We start from the raw sequence: 19,332 nt of genomic DNA, 5'->3' as shown, positions 1-19,332 counted from the left end.
AGAGAGAAGCTGTCCCATGCAAACACATACCATATAAGGCATAACTCCAATTGTCTCCGAAAGCCAGAAGAACTGGGATTTTCAAGAGGAAGGGAAAGAATTTGCAAGTCCAAGAAGATCCACCCTCCCACCCATGGCAGTGTATCCACGAGATGCAAAGGATCAGGATTTCTGCCCAAAGTCAGAAAGATTCCTTCTTAAGGCAAAAACATCAATGAAGATTAAGATAGAAAACAGGAAAGGAAAAAAGAAAAAAACCATAAAAGCTTTTTATACCCCAAATTAGACCTGTCCCTATTCGGTGGTGGGAGAAATGTCAAGAGCCCTATAATGCAGTTCTTCCCCCTCACGCTAAATGCGGCGGGCTGAACTATTCCAGTCCTCAGTTCCATTATAGCATGCAAATGCCCGAGCCGCTCGCTTTCCAAAAACAGAAGCGCAGCGGACGGACCACAGCGACGCGAATGTAGATTTAATAGACACACATTTGTCCTCATGAAGGACCAGAAAGCAGAACAGAATAGCCTTCCCCGGCCAGCTCCCACAAAGGGCTGTGCTGGTTCCAACAGGCACCAGGCTGCCGGCCCTAAAAAAACAGAGAGTTAAAAAAGGCAATTTGCAATTAGCCGCTCCTGCCTCTTTCATCCTGGGTCTCCACGCTCTCCGACCTCCTAATCATCAGCCCCTTTGCTGGGGCAGAGCCTCCAAGGCCACCCAGCTCTAGAAGCATCGAAAAGCATGGCTCTATTTCCAAAGCCCTTCTTGGAAATCACTCCGGGGCAAAGGAAACAGCCATCATTTTCTGATGGCAGGCCATGTCTACCAGGGCCGGTCTGAAATGCAGATAGCAGTGTTCCCAGTTTGTAAATACACGTGGGAAAATGCCCTGCAACTCCCACCAACGCTCCGCATCTTTTTGTTTGGTCTGGGGAGCAGGATCAAGGCTGCGACCCCGGGGAGCTCGGCAAGGCGGCCGGGGTGCTGCCCGCACGCAGAGGACAAACAGAAGCGACGGGACGGTATCGCCCGTCATCGCTTGCTGTCACAGCTGTCTACACACAGACCAAAGGAGGGACAACAAAAGACAAAACACAGAATGTGAAACGGGCCACTGTGCCCACGTGCTCGGAGACAGCACCATTCTCCCGTCTACCCTGCGTGGAAAAGCACTGTGCGGTGACACCAGGTCTCAAATGCCACCGACCGGGCATGCTCTGTTCTTCCTTCCCTGGATGTGGCAATCTGAAGCGGAAATGGGTCCAACCCTGCAGGACTCAGTTAAGGTGCACAGAGGTGTTTCCAGGCATCCGCATCAAGCACAGGCTTTCTGAGGTTGCCCGTGAGGTCAGATCCAAAGCAAGCAGCTACATGTGGGGAGCAAGGGTTGTCGCTCTCCTACAATCACCCATCACGATGCTTTAGCGTCCATCTACCCCTCATCAGAGACCAGATGGAAACCACACACTGTCCTGGTCCGCTCGCCCTCTCAGAACAGAAGAAAGAACGCAGAGGTTGGCTTACCTTAAAGTTGTGTGTCTTCTCATAGTTGAAGTGGTTGTCGTTGTGCGTGAGGGCGGCCCTCCTGACCAGGGAGGAGATCTGTGGACAGGCAAAGAGTTTGAGCGGGGGCCAAAGAAAGCCGCCCTTCACGCCCACCTTCACCCCCCAGGCCGCGGCCAGCAGCTCCTGCCGCTTCCTGCCCGGCTTAGGCTTCCAAACCACCGCACACTTTTTCTCATTTTCCAGCCACAGTTCCTGGGAGAACATCGTGTGTCCCCCGTGGAGCTGGGAAGCGGGGGCTGACAGGTTTGGGGAGCGGTGGCTAATGTTAGGCAGCAGATTTGAGGCAGCTGCCTCTGTCCCGTCTGCAGTGGCCTCAGGCATGTGACCTGGAAGGGCCGGATTGAGGGATGGAGCGGGCTCTGCCTCTGAATAAGGACGGGCCTGTTTTGTGCTATTTCTTAAGGCCGACGTGTGCCTGGAACAATAGCACATTCATGTGCACAGCAACCCTCAGATGCCGCAGCCAGTCAGCCACTGAAGAATCAATGGAGGAGGCCGAGGCAGGCAGCTCTATTCCTGGGGCCAAGCACACTGCCAAGGAGAGACCTCTCCTGCTTGCTAGCACATTTCATACACACACACCACACACACTCACACACACACTCACACTCTCACACACATTCACACATAGACATTCACACCCACACTCACACACTCACAGCTATTCACACACACACACACACCCATGCACACACACACAATCATACACACTCACACATAGACATTCACACACACACTCACACTCACACAGACGTTCACACACACTCACATACACGCTCACACACTCTCTCACACACACTTACACACACTCATGCACGCACACTCACACACGCACACACACTCACACACACAACTAGCTCCGATATTCAAAGCCTGAAGCTGCATCCAATTATTTTGGGGCTCCGAACCCCATCCTGACCTGAACTTTAAACCTTTAAACCCTGATGATTGTTCAATCATTTGGGATCAAGCCTGAGCCTCTCTTTTTAAGGAAATCTGCTCCAGTACGCCTGGGGCAGGGAAGAAGGCATAGCATTTCAGCTGTGAGGTCTACAGCCAGAATTTCAAAACAAGAGGTAGATGTCTGCTCCAGGATAACCCCAACTCCCCGCCAACTACAGTCAGCCCCCACAACCCACACAGACCCCATTCCTTAACCCAAACCAAAACACCATAGTTGCTTTTCCTTTAAATAAAAGACCTTCCATGTTCATTCTGTGAGTGCACAGCCTAAAGCCTTCCTTGCTCTTCAAAAAGCATCATGTGTTTGATGGTCTCTCTTGGGACCATGGTTTTTTGGCCCCTGATCTATCTGTCCACTAACAGAAGTGAGGAAATCATTATGTCTTGGGAGAAGCCCTGATCTGTTGGCAAAGTTTAATGCAGCTAATGCCAGGCAATAAAATCAATGCCTCTGCAAATAGAAAGTGAGAAGAACATAGATGGCTGGACCATTACATGGATGGATGGCCCATGGATTTCAACCCTTCCTCTACAGCAACATGGCTCCATGTTCCAGCCCCTCCAAGCAGCTTTGCGGAAAGTAACAAAAGATCAATCATTTCCGATGTAAGTCTTCATTCCTGGCCATCACGCTCATTCCAGCTTGGTTAAAAAGTGAACGCTCCCATTTAATCCTCTTGTGACCGTCAACAACAGCGTTTATATTGAGCTATGGAGCAGAATGACTTAAATTGTGCCAGACAATCTTTAGAATGTGTTGCGTGCACTTACTCATTTAATTTCAGCTCATGTGTATGAGGAACCCAACTTTTATTCCCACTGTTCAGATAAAGATATCGAGGCACTGAGAGGTGAAGCAATTTTCCCAAGAACATGTAGCGGGTTTAAGTGGCTGAGCCAGGACTAGAACCCAGAACATGTGTGTCCATCATTCAAGCCCCTGGTGCCTTAGTGAACCTGTAGTACCACATATACCATCCTGTCCCACCAAATGCTTTATCTGAAGTATTGGCCAAGTCTTCCCCTCCTTGTCATGCTTGCCCCACAATGACTCAGACCCTTCATATCCCTCTGGTCCGCCTGCACACATGGACAACAATCTTCTTAGTCTAGTCACTGCTCCACATGCTCAGAAGATGCCAATGATTCTCCATGACTTACCCATGCCCTGGACTGCCCCAATCTACCCAGCTCATCTATCTCCCTCCATCCCCTCCACAAATCCTACCAAACCTCTTCTCTGACATACTCAACTTCTCACCTCAGTAGCTTGCTCTGTCCTATAGCACATTCCAGCATCATTTCAACATGTCTACATTTTCACCAACATTCACATCCTAACTAAAGTGCCCCCTTCTCCAAAAAGACTTCTCTCACCTCCTCACCAAAGGCAAGCTCTCTCCTCTGAAGTTCCATTGGGTTTCCCCACACTTTTCTCTTTTGTGCTTATCACTTTCTATCTTCTAGTAGGGTGATTTGTAACAGGTCTGGTACCCCTGCCATACTGAGAACTCATTGTGACATGCTCTATGTCTAATTCACCTTTTTCTCCCTACAAGAGTGTCTAATAAAATTCCTTGCCATAGTAGACACTGAATAAATATAAGTTGCCAGAAAGCACCTGAACTGTATAGGAAGCCAGAGTTATGAAGAAAGGTGTGCAAAGTTGTATGGGGTGGGCTCTCCTGGCCCATCCTACAATCACCCATCATGACGCTTTAGCTTCCAAGGACCTGAACCTCCACAGGTCTGCCCACCTGATGGGCTCGACCAGACTCCCTGGCCCTCTTTCCCACTGCCCAATCCCAAAGGCCATCTGCCACTCACAGGACTGGGTGAAGGTATGGCACACCTTGGAAAGGCTTCTAATCCTTAGCCGAGAGGCAAAAAGACAGACAGGAGGGAGAAGAGTCTCTTCCCAAATCTTTATGGCTAGCAAATCAAGAGACCTTCTGATGTTGAACCACTCTGTGGAAGAACAGATACTGTGATCTGAACGTGGCTAATTATATGGATTCATGGATTTAGAATCTGATAAAATAACTCTTTCAATGGAAAGTGGGCCAAAGGATCTCCTTTTCCTTTTGCTATATGGGTGGTTGAATACAAGGGGATTTAATATTTTCCCTTGCATCAGTGCTTTTACTTATAACAAGTAATTTTCCATTTATCTTGGTGACAGTGATTTCTTTTTCAGATATGTGCTCAATAGAATTTACCCAAACACAAGACACATTCAGACGCATGGAGGAACTAGACACTGTTCATTTAAAGTGTCTCTTTGCATGGAACCAGAGTGTTGGCATTGAGGGAGCATTATTGTGAGGAGTGTGGGTGACCCTAGATTACCCTCTTACTAAAGGAAAAACGATTACAAACGTCTCTTGGTGAAAACGTCCCTCTTCAATAACTCCATCACACAGAGCTCATCTTTCTGACCTACTCAAGGACAGTGCCTGGGTTTCTTCTACATCCCCCACAATGACTAATACATCTTCTTATACACATGGACAGCTACTAACAGTTTTTCTAACAACATTTTCTATCTGACCTATTTTTTAAAAAATCTATACATTCATTAGATCAGGGGTGGTGAACCATTTTTTCTGCCAAGGGCCATTTGGATATTTATAACATCATTTGTGGGGCCTTGCAAAATTATCAACTTAAAAATTAGCCTACTGTATTTGGTCAAGCATTTAATGAACTCACCCCTAATGCCTTGGCAGGGCCAGACCAAAGGATTTCATAGGCCTCCTATGGTCCGCAGGCCAGACATTCCCCACCCCTGCTCCACAGGAAGCACATTTCCCTAGGTGCTCTGTTTAAGTCATGGAGTCTCAATTTTGGAAGTATGGACACTTGGGGCCAGATAATTCCTTGTTGTGGGAGGCTGAGCACTGTAGGATGTTTCGTGTCTCCCTTGCCTCTGCTCACTAGATGCCAGTAGAGCCCCCCAAATCTGATAACCAAAAATCTCCCCAGACATTGGCAAATCTCTCCTCTGAGGCAAAATTGCCCCCAGGTGAGAATACCTGGGTTAGATGGATAACACAAATATTTACTTCCTGTAAGTCAGGTATTGTATGAAGCACTTCCAATGTATCGATGCATCTAAAATTAATAACCCTATGAGGAAGGTACTGCTATAATTATCCCCACTTTACAGACGAGGAAATGAGAATGGAGGGTTTAAGTGATTTGCCCAAGGTTACATGGCTAGTATGTGGTGGGGCTGAGTTGAGAACCCAGGCACAGCTAACTAATGGTATGCCCCCTTCCCCAAGAACAAGTCTCTTTTTAACTTTATTGTGATAAAATACACATAACAGCCCTTGTTGATTTGGCTCAGTGGATAGAGCATAGGCCTGCAGACTGAAGGGTCCCGGGTTCGATTCTAGTCAAGGGCACATGCCCAGGTTGTGGGCTTGATCCCCAGTGTGGGACCTGCAGGAGGCAGCCGAACAATGATTCTCTCCCATCACTGATGTTTCTGTATCTCTCTCTGTCTCCCTTCCTCTCTGAAATCAATAAAAAATGTATTTAAAAAATACACATAACATTCACCATTTTAACCATTTTAAAGTGTACAATTCAGCAGTTTAGTGGCATTAGGTACATTCACATTCTCTAGTCCCCGAACCCATCACCCCAAATAAAACCCAGTACCCATTCCCCTCTCCCTCCAGCCCCTGGCAACCACCAACCTGCTGTCTATCTCTGGATTGGCCTATTCTGAATATGTCCTAATAAATGGAATCACACAACATATGGCCTTTGTGTCTGGCTTCTTCCCCTTAGCATGTTTTCAAGGCCCATCTATGCTGTAGGATGCATGAGACCTCACTGCTTTAATGCCGAAGGATAATCCACTGTATGCACAGAACACAATGGATTTAGCATTTGGGCATTTGGGCTGTTTTCACCTTTTGGCTGTTGCAAGTCGTGTTGCAGAGAACCTTCTTGAACAAGTGTTTGAACACCTGCTTTCAGTTGTGTGGGGTGTACACCACATCTATGCTTTTAACTACCCTCTAACCTGCCTCTCATCCAAATAGCGTTCACATTAAGAAATGTCCAGGGGTTAGATGCCAGGATTGTTCTCTTCCCCATCAGCCTGCGCGCGCTCGCAGGGCCGGTGTCCCCGTCTGGTTTTAAGGAGGAGACGCGTTCCCCCTGGCGTCCCTTCCAAGGCCGGCGCTGCTTCCGATACTTTCGGGAGCAAGTGGGGCTAGAAATAAATGGCGAAATAAACTCCCCGCTCCCCTCTCCCTTACGTACAAATAAGGCTTGGGATTCTATTTTCCATGGCCTCCCGCTATCCTTCTTTCTCTAATTGGAATCCTGAACCCGAGAGGGAATCAGGTAACCAGAGGCAGTGCGAGGCTGTCAGCTGAGGACAGGAGGCAGGGGTGGACCGTGGGCAGGAAGCCATGGCAAACAGAGCCCATGGGTGACTGCACACGTGCCAAGTGCCCAGGAGAGAGAGGCAGGGGGAGAAGAAGGAGAACCTTCCCTCTGTGCTGGCACTAGAACCTGGGATCCTAAGTCAAGAGGGACCTCAGAGGTTCATCAATGGCCCCTTCTCCACCCGGCTCGGCAGGCCCCCCTGTGGGGATCATGACATTCTGCCTGATTAGGACCAATGTCCAGAAAAGGTGATGGACCACCATCTGCAAGTCACCTGCAGATTTCAATTAATTCCAGTTCTGCGTTTTAAGGAGGACTCACCAGTCCCTGGATGGTGTCTCCCAATGCTACACAAAGGAATCGATATCTATTCAAACACAACATGTGAGCATGCTTCTAGTCATACCCCCTCCCCTCTACTTCCCAATATGCCACTGCAAACCTCCACAGATTCGTAAGCTAAAGGCAGAAATCCATACCATGCCCCGTGGGGGCCCGTGTGGCCTTGCCTCTGCCACTTTCCCAGCCTCACCTCCGAGCCCTTCCTTCCTGCCACCTTGAGGATGTATAACCATAGCCCAGCAGTATGATTTCCACAGCATTCTCTACGACCCCCGCTAGATGGCTGGCTTTATGAGCTCAGATACAGAGTGTCATAATTAAGAGCCCGGTGTCATACCTCCAACCTGGCACAAAGTAGGCGCTGACTACATTTTTCTGAAACAGTGAGTGTCCATGGCTATAAAACACCTTGAGGTCAAAGAACCACTATAGAGCTTGTCATCAGCGCTAGCCGTTCTCTCATCAACTTACTCTTGTGAGTCTGATATAAAATCCAGGGGCCATGCCCTGTGGCATTTCCTTTTGGCCAGAGAATTGCATTTCTGATGTCAAAAGAGGGGAGCCCTGAAAACAGGGAACTGCCCCCTGGGTCAGGCCTTTAGGGACACGGCCAGGTTTGGGACTAGAATACTATGAACAGTAGCACATTGTACCTGTGGAGTGTGTTAATGATATATCTTTCCTCCATGAGGGAGGTCCAGCAGGTGTCTTTCGTATCTTACAGGTGAGGAAACTAGGTCCTAACAGGCGTGTCCTGGGGAACAGAATCGTCTCCTGATTGTCTCTCCATGCAAATCCCTGGCGCTCGGTTGTAGAGAATGTAGTGGTGGCTGCTAATGGCCCGCGGACACGAGGACCCCTGCCCCCTCTCTCTTCCCAGGGGACTTTGTAAACCTTTGAAATGGGGCCCTCCCCACAGTTTCTGCATTAACTATACCTCTAGTGACCAGCTCGAGACTAGTTGGCACCCAGGAAAGTTTTGTGGCACGGGGAATACACAGACCCGCTTTACTGCAGTCTCTTTGTCTTCCTCGCCACCCATCAAAATGACTTCCAATTTTAGCCACCGTCATCATGGTCATGTTTTCCTAGTCCCTCACTGCTCATCCCACACATATGTCTGGGGCTCTGGGGCTGGGTGATGAGTCTGGGCTGCATGTCATTTCCCCAAAGCCACAGAACATTAAATCCTGCCCAGAGACGCGCGGTCCAGTGCTGCAGGCATTCTTCATTCAGCCCAGAACCGTGGGGGGAAACCTGTTTTCTCCTTTTATTTTCACTCTCTGTGGATCACACTTAAATACCAGCAATGGCTGGATATGAGTTTACTGAATGTGTGCTTACTACTTATTTCCATGTCTAAATATATATATGGAGAGAGGGACGGGGTGATTTCCAATACGGGCTTGCTGTGGGATCCTAGATCTGGCATTCCTGTTGGCAAGTGAAAAAACTATAAAGACCAAGGGAAATAAGCCAAAGTTGCTGAATGAGAATCAGAGGGGTGGTTTTCTTAACGCTGCTAAGCCCAGCCTGTTGGATCCTATGTACCCTGAACACTTCCTTCTATTGACAAATCTTCCTGACGGGAACACCTCCTTAGTGTCTGCTACAGTCTTTGCTTGTAGTTTCCAGTCCTGAAAGAGGAGGAAGAGAACAAAGAGACATGCCCGACTGCGAGCTCATCCCCATGACTGTTGAAACGAGAGAGGCCGGGTGGGAGCTGGCCACCTTTCCTGCCACGTGCTCATTAAAGCAGAATAATCCTGGCTTGATTTGCGTCCATCGAACCATCAATGGCTGACCAGGCAGACTCCTAAAACCCTCGGTGACATCTACACTTGCTGAGTCCTGGTCCAAGGAGGAGAGACCTGGTCTTGGATGGCCCAGCATGCCCAGCTGTCATCCAATTTCTCTTCGGGGACAGATGGCCACTCTCAATCCAGAGACACAAAAGGGCCAGGTACTGGTCTCACTGTTTTTTGATGATTCATTTCCCTTCATCCCCAACATGCAGCGTTCATCCCAACCTGAGGGCCTGTGTGGTCTCCATAGTGGACCCAACAACCTTATTTAGAAGCAAATAATCGATGCGTCTTGGGTTGATTGGCGGCGCAGTGTTAGAGCTGTGGTTCCTCCCATCTCCTTTCTCCAGCTGTTGTATTGAGACAGACAGTTTTGGCTAACTGCTGATGTTTCTCACAGTCTGCTTAGACGTAGACACAAAAGATCCTCCACGTTGCAGGAAAAGACTTTTTAGGTTGTGTTAAGCACCTCACACATTTCAACATGTGGTTGTCCACTTTTTGTTGTTTTGTTTTTGTATGCAGTTTTTGGAAGAGAAAAACAAACTTACTTGAGTGAGAACTTTAAAAATCTTAGTCAAGTTTCCCAAATGCCGAGTTTAGGAAAGTATGGCAGGGTTATTTTTGAGAGGGTAGACCATTTGTTGAGTCAAGACTCTTAAAATTGCTTTACAAGTGTTTAGGTTAGTGGTTGGCAAACTCATTAGTCAACAGAGCCAAATATCAACAGGACAACGACTGAAATTTCTTTTGAGAGCCAAATTTTTTAAAGTTAAACTTCTTCTAACGCCACTTCTTCAAAATAGACTCGCCCAGGCCGTGGTATTTTGTGGAAGAGTCACACTCAAGGGGCCAAAGAGCCGCATGTGGCTCGCGAGCCACAGTTTGCCGACCACTGGCTTAGGTAAACACTTGTAAAACTAAGGCCCGAGTAAACAATGCCGATTTTCAGGGAACCTCAGCTATGACAAAGTTCCCGGCTGCCATGGTCTTTCTTGCCCCCTGTGCCTCTCTTCTTGGATTCTGTATTCATCTCCCTTTCCTTGTATTTTCCTTGTTGTCCAGGGCCTCCCCCTCTAGCCAAAGAGCTAGGTGCCCAAAATGACTGACTTACAGGTTTCATTACAAAAGCCATAGATCATCCATTTCTGGTTTAAGGCACCCGACTGTATGGTAGAACCCACGTGTATATCTCTCTGACCCCCCCGACACTGTTGCTCACTCAGCTAAGAGAAACCTCTGCCAGAGGCTATCACTTGCTGAATTCATTTTCTTGGCATTCAGCAGTTTGGCGATTTGCAAAGCAGAGTGAACCAGACAGAGCCTCATGCTGCCATTCTGCAGGCCCTTTGGTCAGCGTTGAAATAAGGTGCATCTTTACTGAAAGAAAAACAATCAAAATTGTTTTGTCCAGCTGTTTTCCGCATGCACACAGCTGTGCGGTTTCTCCTCCCCGTGTTTTTTCAATGCTTAGAATCTGGGGACCCTGCTTCTTTGAAAATATGCTATTCATTGGGGAAGCTGTGCCTCAGCACACATGGTCCCTACCACTCAAAACTCACCAAATATATTAGAATCACACCAGCCACAAAATGGAGAAAAGTAACCCTAACAGTTATGGTGCACATACTGTGCCAGGCACATGCACCACTGTCTTGTTTATTCTGCATGACAGTCCTGTGACATAGCATGATTATCCCCATTTCATACGCGAGGAGACCCGGGCTAGGACAGCTCTCCCTGCTCCAGCTTGCACCACCGACACGCTGGACTTGAACACAGGATCGGCTGCCTCCGTAGGTCCTACTCCTAAACTTCATGTGATATTGCCTCCACGGCTCTGTCCCCAGCAGGCCGTCAGACCCTGAGGAAGGACCCTGCATTCACATTATCTAATCCCTTTGGCACCAAGAACCATCAAGAGCACTCAAAAGTTTATAAAGAAATGTGTCTGGTCTGGTCCAATCTCCCCGTTTTACAAAGAGCAGAATAGGAAGTTAGTTGCCTAGGTTTTCACAGCCAGTGAGGTATAGGGCCAGGCCAAAAGGCCAGTCTGTGGGCTGCAGGTCCAAGCTGTTTCCACCATGCAACACACATCCGGCCAGTGTCCATGCCCACCCAGGGCTGCACAAGTTAGACATCATTCTCTCTCTCTCTCTCTCTCTCTCTCCCCTCCTACCACCCCCCCCCCCATTACAAAGTACATCAAACATAGGCAGGAAATTGGTAGGCAGTCTACATTGTTAAAAGCGTCTCAGAAAGTAATTTGCCCATGTATATCAAGAGTTTCAAAATAGTAATATCATTTAAGATTCTGTAATTTGATTTCTAAGAATCTATCCTAAGGAAATGATCCTAAATACAGAAAGACATTCATAGCAGCATTATATCTAACATAAAAATGGAATGTATGTCCTAGCATCAGGAAGCAGCTAAGTAAGTATGACGCTCATGCAACAATAAAAGATTATGTCTGTGAAGTGCACAGCTGTAGTAATTACGCGGCTGTAATATGCCATGTGAATAAAGCAAGATACAAATTTATAAATGTATTATGCTCATAAATATATTTAAAATCCCAACACATAGGAAATCACTGTACAAAAAAAAAAGACAAATGTCTACATTTTCTTTATTGTCCGAAATTTCTTTAATTATATTACCTTCATAATTGGAATGAGAAAAAAAAAGGGCAAAATTTTGCCGCAGGGAAGACATTTCCTCCCTCTGGTTTGCATCAGCTCCGTTTTGTACTAGGAAGTTGTTACCTTAGAGGGGAGATTAGGTAAGTTTTAAACCTAATTAGAAACTGGATAAATCTAAAGTATTATCGTCTTCTGTGGTCTGGTTCTCACAGCTATAACATAATTAAAGGAAATCTCAGATATGCAAAATAAGTGATTAAATAACATTATTGGAAATGAAAACTCGTAATCTAGCAAGTATTAATGAAGGATTCATTTTCTGTGGGGCCTGAAACATGCCACTTTATGGCCTTTACTGATATAAATGAAAACCTTTCCAAAATGCCAAAGAGAACACTATTCTACGTAAAAACATGACTTGGGTTAAATCTCTGAAGACATTTCGACCTTGAGCCAAAAGAAATAAAAGCTTTAAAATAAAAATACTGTTTCCATCATAATAGATGATTGTTCGTCAGAGTCAGGAGAGAAAAGAATAAAGATTTTCTCTAAATAAATTTATTCAAACCCAGAAAATTACACGTTAGCATATATAGTATAGCTATGAGAATTGAGATTTTGTGATAGTTCAATAATAACTGGGGATAGAGGAGCTTCCATTTTATATAACAAACATTTTCTAGCTTAATTTCTTTTAACTTCAGTCTTTTAATAAGAAAAGAAAAACATGGCTTCCTTTTTCTAGTTTGATCCGTAACTGAAGGGTTGCAGCCATCCCCGGAAGCGTGTGCAAGAAGCTTCACTGTAGCTGGCCGTGTGCTCTTCCAGTGGAAAATGCTGTAGCTTATCCAACCCCTTGGCCATAGGGATGGCAGCTCAGCTCTAACAATGGTGAGAGCCTTTGTTGGCTAAGAATGCCGTGTTAAGAGTAAAGACTCTGGAGCTAAGTTGTCTGGGTTCAAATTCCCGCTCCAACCCTTCCCAGCTGAGGGACCTGCCAAGTTACTTACCCTCTTTAGGCCTCCTTCCCTCCAGTGTGAAACGTGCAGAGTAACAGTCGGTGCCTCTCGATAATTAAATGTGCAATTTAAGTTGTAAGTTGTAAATTGCTCAGATCCATACCTGGCATCATTTTATATGTATGTATGCGTATATAATTTAATGAATACATTCACTTTAATGATCATGCAGGCGATGCTTTCAAAGTAAGGCCTAATCTTAGGAAGGTGTTGACAACCGACTTTCACCAAGACTACCTTTACTTTATGTGAGGTGGGGGAAAATTTTCTTTTAAAAACATCTAGTCATTTCAGTTTGATTCGAAAGCTGAATAAGCTGGAGGCATTTTAACCACAATGGCAGGTCTTCGGAGGCAGAGGGCAGAGCAGCATGAGAGCACACGGAAGACGTGTAAATGCTGCAAAGCTGCCTTGCCTCCTGAAATATTCTCATGGTTTCAAAAGGCAAAATGATTTAGAGGGGTGTATTTTAGGGTCTGCATAAAAAAACACACAAAAACACCAACAGAATGAAGGAATAGGAGCTTTTAGAGGTCCTGGGATGAAGGTATGGCTGGTGGCTTTGGTCCTGGGCTCCATCCAGCATTGCACCCAGGAAGGAGTCTCCCAGCCTCTTGGGGCGTGTGGTGCACAGAGCCTGGGAACACCTGTAGGGGCGTAAAATCTCCACCCCGACCTTCCTCACCTTGCACTGGAATGTGGGTGGCAGGAGATGAGCTCCTTGCTCCTGGGATTCAGCAGACATTTTTGGGAGTGTGTGGAGCCAATGACCCAGCTCTAAAAACAATCCACCAGCTACTTTCAGGAGTCACCTGGCCGAACTTGGCATACCATGAGTAACCATTCTCAAAGACAGTCACACCAAACCCAGCTACGATGGTTTAGGTCAGGGGTGGGCAAACTTTTTGACTCGAGGGCCACAATGGGTTCTTAAACTGGACCGGAGGGCCGGAACAAAAGCATGGATGGAGTGTTTGTGTGAACTAATATAAATTCAAAGTAAAGGAGCGGAGGGGAGAGCAAGAGAATCCTCCACTCTTTCGGCTCCGCGGGCCGGATAGAACAGCCGAACGGGCCGGATGCGGCCCGCGGGCCGTAGTTTGCCCACGGCTGGTTTAGGTGCACGCCTATTTCTCATGTTTCCTAGACTTTGTAGCCCACAAATCATGTTGCCTGCTGACCCACTTCTATCCTACCACCCACTCAGGCTCCAAACTGGTGTCCCTTAAAAATACTGCTCATCTCCAGTTGTTCTATGACACGTTTGAAAATTTCTCTATATATCCCTTTCTTGAAATTACCATTTACAATACTGTTTAGAAGTATCTGCACTTTCCAGACTAAACTATAGCCACGCAAGGCCAATGAGGAGCTATTAGAACTAGTGTTTGGAAAACTAAACTTGACACTTAACCTTGGGATGACTCTGAGAATTAAAACAGAGAATCCACATCGTTTGCGGTGCCAAAAACACCAGGGCCCAATGGAGGTTAACTGTGGTTATTATTGGGGACCACCTCTCTTTAAATAAGCTCAGCTAATGGTGCCGCTGGACCCTGGCTGGTGCACACGTAAGAAGTCTGGGTGTGCCAACGACCTGGCGACGCTGTGGGGGAGGGGTGGTTATGCTGTGCTCTTTCTCTTCCACATGGCAAGTCATTCGGGGCCAGTAGAAGAGGCCACGTGAGGTGAGAAAGAGCAGGATGACGGGCCACAGGTGATGGCCTACAGGGCACTTTGGGAACCCAGGTTGGCAGGGCAGGTGGCACGGCCTCAGGGCACTCATGGACACAATGTGCTGTTTCTTGTGGGTCCCTCCGAGTGGCTGGGATGTCTCATGGGACAGAGCCCAGGGTGTCATCTGAACCCCAGCATTCCACACCTTGACCTCTCAGCTCCCTGGTGCCAGTTAGTCTGAAGTCCCAAGATCTCTGGGCCCTGACACAGGTCCTGGCATCCACCCACCTTGTTTTCCTAAACCCCTGATGGATAAAAAACAGTCTCTCAGCCCCAAAGGACATGTCTTAAAGAGTATGAATCCACAGGAAACTGCCACTGCCAGATGCTCCGAGTCCTTCCGGAAAACTGCTGCAAAGCCCCCAAACCGGCTGCCAGGATCCCAAGGAGGACGACTCCATCTGTGGGGCGGTGGAAGCCGAGGGGATGTCACTGCTTGGGGCTTGCCTGCCTGGTTGTAGGAAGGGCTGCACATGGTGGTGGTGGTGGTGGTGGGGCATTATGCATAATGCCTTTGTGTTAGTTTCTCTGCACAAATAAAACACGTGAGCCTGGCCAGCATGACTCTGTGGTTGAGCATCGACCTATGAACCAGGAGGTCACAGTTCAATTCCTGGTCAGGGCACATGCCTGGGTTGTGGGCTCCATCCCCAGTGTGGGTCATGCAAGAGGCAACCGATCAATGATTCTCTCTCATCATTGAAGTTTCTCTCTCTCTCTCCCTTTCCCTTTCTCTCTGAAATCATTTAAAAAATATATTAAAAAACACACACATGTGAAATAACGGGTATTTTTCCCATTATGAGAAAAACACTGTTCCAAGTCCAGTATTAAAATAGGTAAAATGAATGGGAACTTGTAGACATAAACATGTGTTAGTGTATATGAAATACAAGGTATTTCTATGGTATAGGACAATAAAATATATAATTGGCATTTGTTATATGTATACATCAGGCACTACTCCAGACACTTTATATCTCTTCTCTCCCATCTATCCACCCACTCATCCATCCATTTATCCATTCACCAAGCCACCTCCCCATTCACCTATTAGTCAGCCAGCCCACCACATATCCAACTACTCACCCCTTGATCTATTATTCTTCTATCCTCCCATCCTCCCATCCATCCATCCATCCATCCACCCACCCACTCACCCACCCAACCAATCAGCCAACAAATTCATGAAACAGCTAACTTTAAGCGAACACCTCCTAAGTACTAGTCACTGTGCTAGGCTCTGGGCATCTAAAGCCAAGTAAGAGCCAGTCCATGTTCCCTCTTCAGGCAGTTCACACACTAGGACAAGTGTCTGTAGCCCAGGAAGGGCGACATGAGCAAGGCTTTGCTGTTCGTTACGGCTGGATTTCACACCTCAAAGTTTCGCATGCCTATTTCACAGTCTGTGTTTTTTTTTAAATCCTCACCCGAGGTTATGTTTCCATTGATTTTTAGAGAGAGTGGAAGAGAGAGGGAAAGACAGAGAGAAATATCAATGTGAGAGAAACACATCCATTGGTTGCCTTCTGCATGTGCCCCGACCAGGGTCCAAGCTGGGGAGAAGCCTGCAACTGAGGTATGTACCCTTGACTGGAATCGAATACTGAGCCAAAACGGCTAGGGCCCTATTTCATAGTCTTCACTAACCTCCATACTTGGCATTGTACTAAGAATATAATCCTTTACTGCCTCAAAATACAGAACTTCTCCTGCTCAGTATTACTTAAATTTTGAGTTTATATAGGTCTATGCGTAGGATCCCAGTAATCTGGGCCCTCCACTGTAAACTTGGGCTTCCTCAGAATATACTCTGTTTCCTCCAACATCATTCTTCTTTGTTCACCTCGATAACTCCTATTCTTCCTTCCCACCTCCCCTGGGCCTCCTGTCCCTTTCTCCAGGAAGCTCGCCTTTGTGTCTGTCTTAGCTCCAACCACTCTTTATGTAATTGTTTCCCTTTTGGATCCCTTTGACCCTACGTTCTAAGTGGCTGTGGTCCATCTTGCCCATCACTGCGTCCCTGTCTTCAGCACACTGCCTGTCTGTGCAGCACTCAGTAACTATTTCTTAGATGAATGAGCAAACTGAGGGCATGTTCTTGGAAAATGTATATTTAATAGGCTGCTTAAAACATATGGTTTCCCTTGCTATTTCTTGCTTTGGCCAGGCGTAGGGAGGGAGAGTATGGCTTTAGTTGCCCAATGAGAACGAGCATAATTTTTTTTACAACACAAGGTAGAGTAAGTCAGTACCATAAAGTGGAACAACACAGGGGGATGAGATCAATGACTGCTCTGGTAAGCCCTCTCATCTTACAGAGGAGGAAACCGAGGCCCACAGAAGTAGAGTAGCTTGTCTCAGCAAAGCAGCAACGAGGGATGGAACTTCTGGAATCCTCATCCACTTCCTTCTGCTTCATTTACCTGCCACCAGCAGCCACTTCCTTTCTTCCACTGTCAGCGAATGACCCTACCCAAAGGAGCCACACTGGGAAGGTCTGGGAATCCAAGACCAACGCTCTAACCAAAAGTCCTGAAGCCAAGGTGATGCTCAATAAATCATCATTGATCTTGAAAAAAAAAACATCAAATCATGACATTTGGAGCTTTAGGCCATCTCCCCAGAGCTTCAGATTATTACTCTTAGGTCCAAAAATACAAAGGAGAGAATAACAAGGGGGTCTAACATTTTTGAGAAATCCCCCCACCACAGTTAACCAGATGTTTTACTGTGTCCTGAGGCAATCAAATCTCTCTGGCTGATCCACGGAGGTGTCATTTCATGAAGAACCTGGTGGGGAGGGGTGCTGGAAAAGTTGGATCTGTGGGGTTGTGGGGAGGACTAGCCAGGATCACCTCACCCTGATTTATCCAGGCTGTATTCCTCTTGCAATGGAAAAAGAGCCCAGCCGGCGTGGCTCAGTGGTTGAACATCGACCTCTGAACCAGGAGGTCATGGTTTAATTCCCTGTCAGGGTACATGCTCGGGCTGTGGGCTCAATCCCCAGTAGGGGGCATGCAGGTGGCAGCTGATCAATGATTCTCTTTCATCATTGATGTTTCTATCTTTCTCTCCCTCTCCCTTCCTCTCTGAAATCAGTAAAAATATATTTAAAAAAAGTCCAAATTCCATGGGAAACCAGAGTATAGTGAGAAAGAGATTTAGTACCTAATGAAAAAAAAAAAAAGATAAAAACACACAAGGGAAGAAATAGGACAACTCTTCCCCCAAACCTAAAGGTCTTTGAAAAGTCATCTGAGAATAAATTTTTAAAAAATTAAAATGTGTGGACCTGAGCCTTCCAGGGGCTTCCAAGGGGGAGAACCTGGCCCCCGCCCCACCCCGTTCCTGGCAGACGCCTTGCGGTGGGAGAGGCTGCAGGATTCCGGAGAAAACCTGAAACCACATAAAAGGGATCAGGGAACTGTTCCCTCCTAGTTCAGTGTAACTTAATTCAACAGCAGGGCAGACGTTTCTGTGAAAGAATCCCTGTCAAATTCAAGGCAACAGAGTTTCTGGCCGGTTGAATTTCACAAAAGTGTCCCCTGGGCATGACATCTGTCCGCTCCTGAATTCTGATATTTCGTCACAACCTCGGATCATTACACAAAGAACTCTGCAGATGAGATGGGCGAAGGGGAGGCCAAAGCAAAAGGACTTATCTTCCTGGATGGATTTGTCACACCGAAAGCACGTGCCTCCACATAGCCGAGTGACTGAGGGAAACTAAGAATTTGGATAGGAGATATTTGATACATATTTTGATTTGATTGAAAAAATCTCCTGCTTATCACACATACGCTTGTGTGTGTTTTTTCCCCTCACTGTTGGGATCTTGGCCAAGTAAGCAGGTCCTTGAATAACGTCATTTTGTTCAATGTTTCTATATGACATCCATGAGTGAAAAAAATCAATTCCCAGCCAGGGCCACCGTCTGCGTGGAGGGTGCAGGTTCTCCCCAGGTCTGCGTGGGTTTTCTCCAGGGACTCTGGTGTCCTCCCACATCCCAAGATGTGCGCACTAGGTGGACTGGCGTGTCTAAATTGTCCCAACCTGAGTGAGCATGGCTGCGTGTGTGTGGCTGGCCCTGTGGTGAGGGGCCTTCTGGCCAGGGTGGGGGTCTCATCTTGCACCCTGAGCTGCGAGAGAGCTCAGGTCACCCATGACCCTGAACTGGGATCATCGGGTTCAAAAATCATTCTTTCACTTTTCAAAACTCATCTTACTTAAATGTGTGTCTAGCCCACATTTCTTTTAAGGTCTAATATTAGAAGTGTTCAGACTTTATTTAGAGGTTTGGTGATGCTTTAGTGACCTGAAATAGGCCGTAGGAACTTGACTTTTGTTGGCGGATGGTAAGATTGGTTTTGTTATACATCATTTCGCTTAAAGTCTCACTTTCCAAGAAGCTATTGATGTCGTCAGGTGAGGACTGACTATAATCTGACATAGTAGGCCTCAGTTTTCTTACTTCCAAAATGAGGTCTTAGCCTGGACCCCTTTCCATCTTCAAATGTTCACAAACATTCACTCCTGGCCCTGGGACCACAGATGCCCTTGAGAAGGTAAAAGTTGGGGTAGGGGGCAGGACAAGTAGCCAGATAATGACATAGTATTGGAGCCATGGGAGTGCAGAGCTGGGACAAGCCACATTAGCATCCGATGTCTATTTGTGACATGTGCATGGGGTGTATGTCTTGTGCCATCGGCCACAGTGACATTCCCTTAGGAAGCTAATTATTTAGTTGCACAACTTGCCTCATAGTTGAGAGACTCAAATAGAACCAACCTAGCCCACTCCTTCTAGAATCTTCACCATCTAAAAATAAACAGAGACTTATGCTT

General features: G+C 46.8%; 1 protein-coding gene across 4 annotated transcripts in view; it reads right to left on the bottom strand.

The window, feature by feature from the left end:
- CHN2 (chimerin 2) overlaps window positions 1-19,332 on the bottom strand; it is a 271,320-nt gene that overhangs the window by 21,898 nt on the left and 230,090 nt on the right. For 3 of the 4 annotated variants that reach the window (XM_080664382.1, XM_080664379.1, XM_080664381.1), the window contains one exon: window positions 1,522-1,599. The exons of the other annotated variant lie outside the window; for it this stretch is intronic. In XM_080664382.1, coding sequence (XP_080520508.1) covers window positions 1,522-1,599 — 78 coding nt within the window. The remainder of the gene's footprint in view (window positions 1-1,521; window positions 1,600-19,332) is intronic. 4 annotated transcript variants of the gene reach the window in all.

Source organism: Plecotus auritus (assembly GCF_963455305.1).
Source record: "Plecotus auritus genome assembly, chromosome: 4".
NCBI lineage: Eukaryota > Metazoa > Chordata > Mammalia > Chiroptera > Vespertilionidae > Plecotus > Plecotus auritus.
Note: the sequence above shows the minus strand (reverse complement) of the source record. Positions and strands in the feature narration are given on the sequence as shown.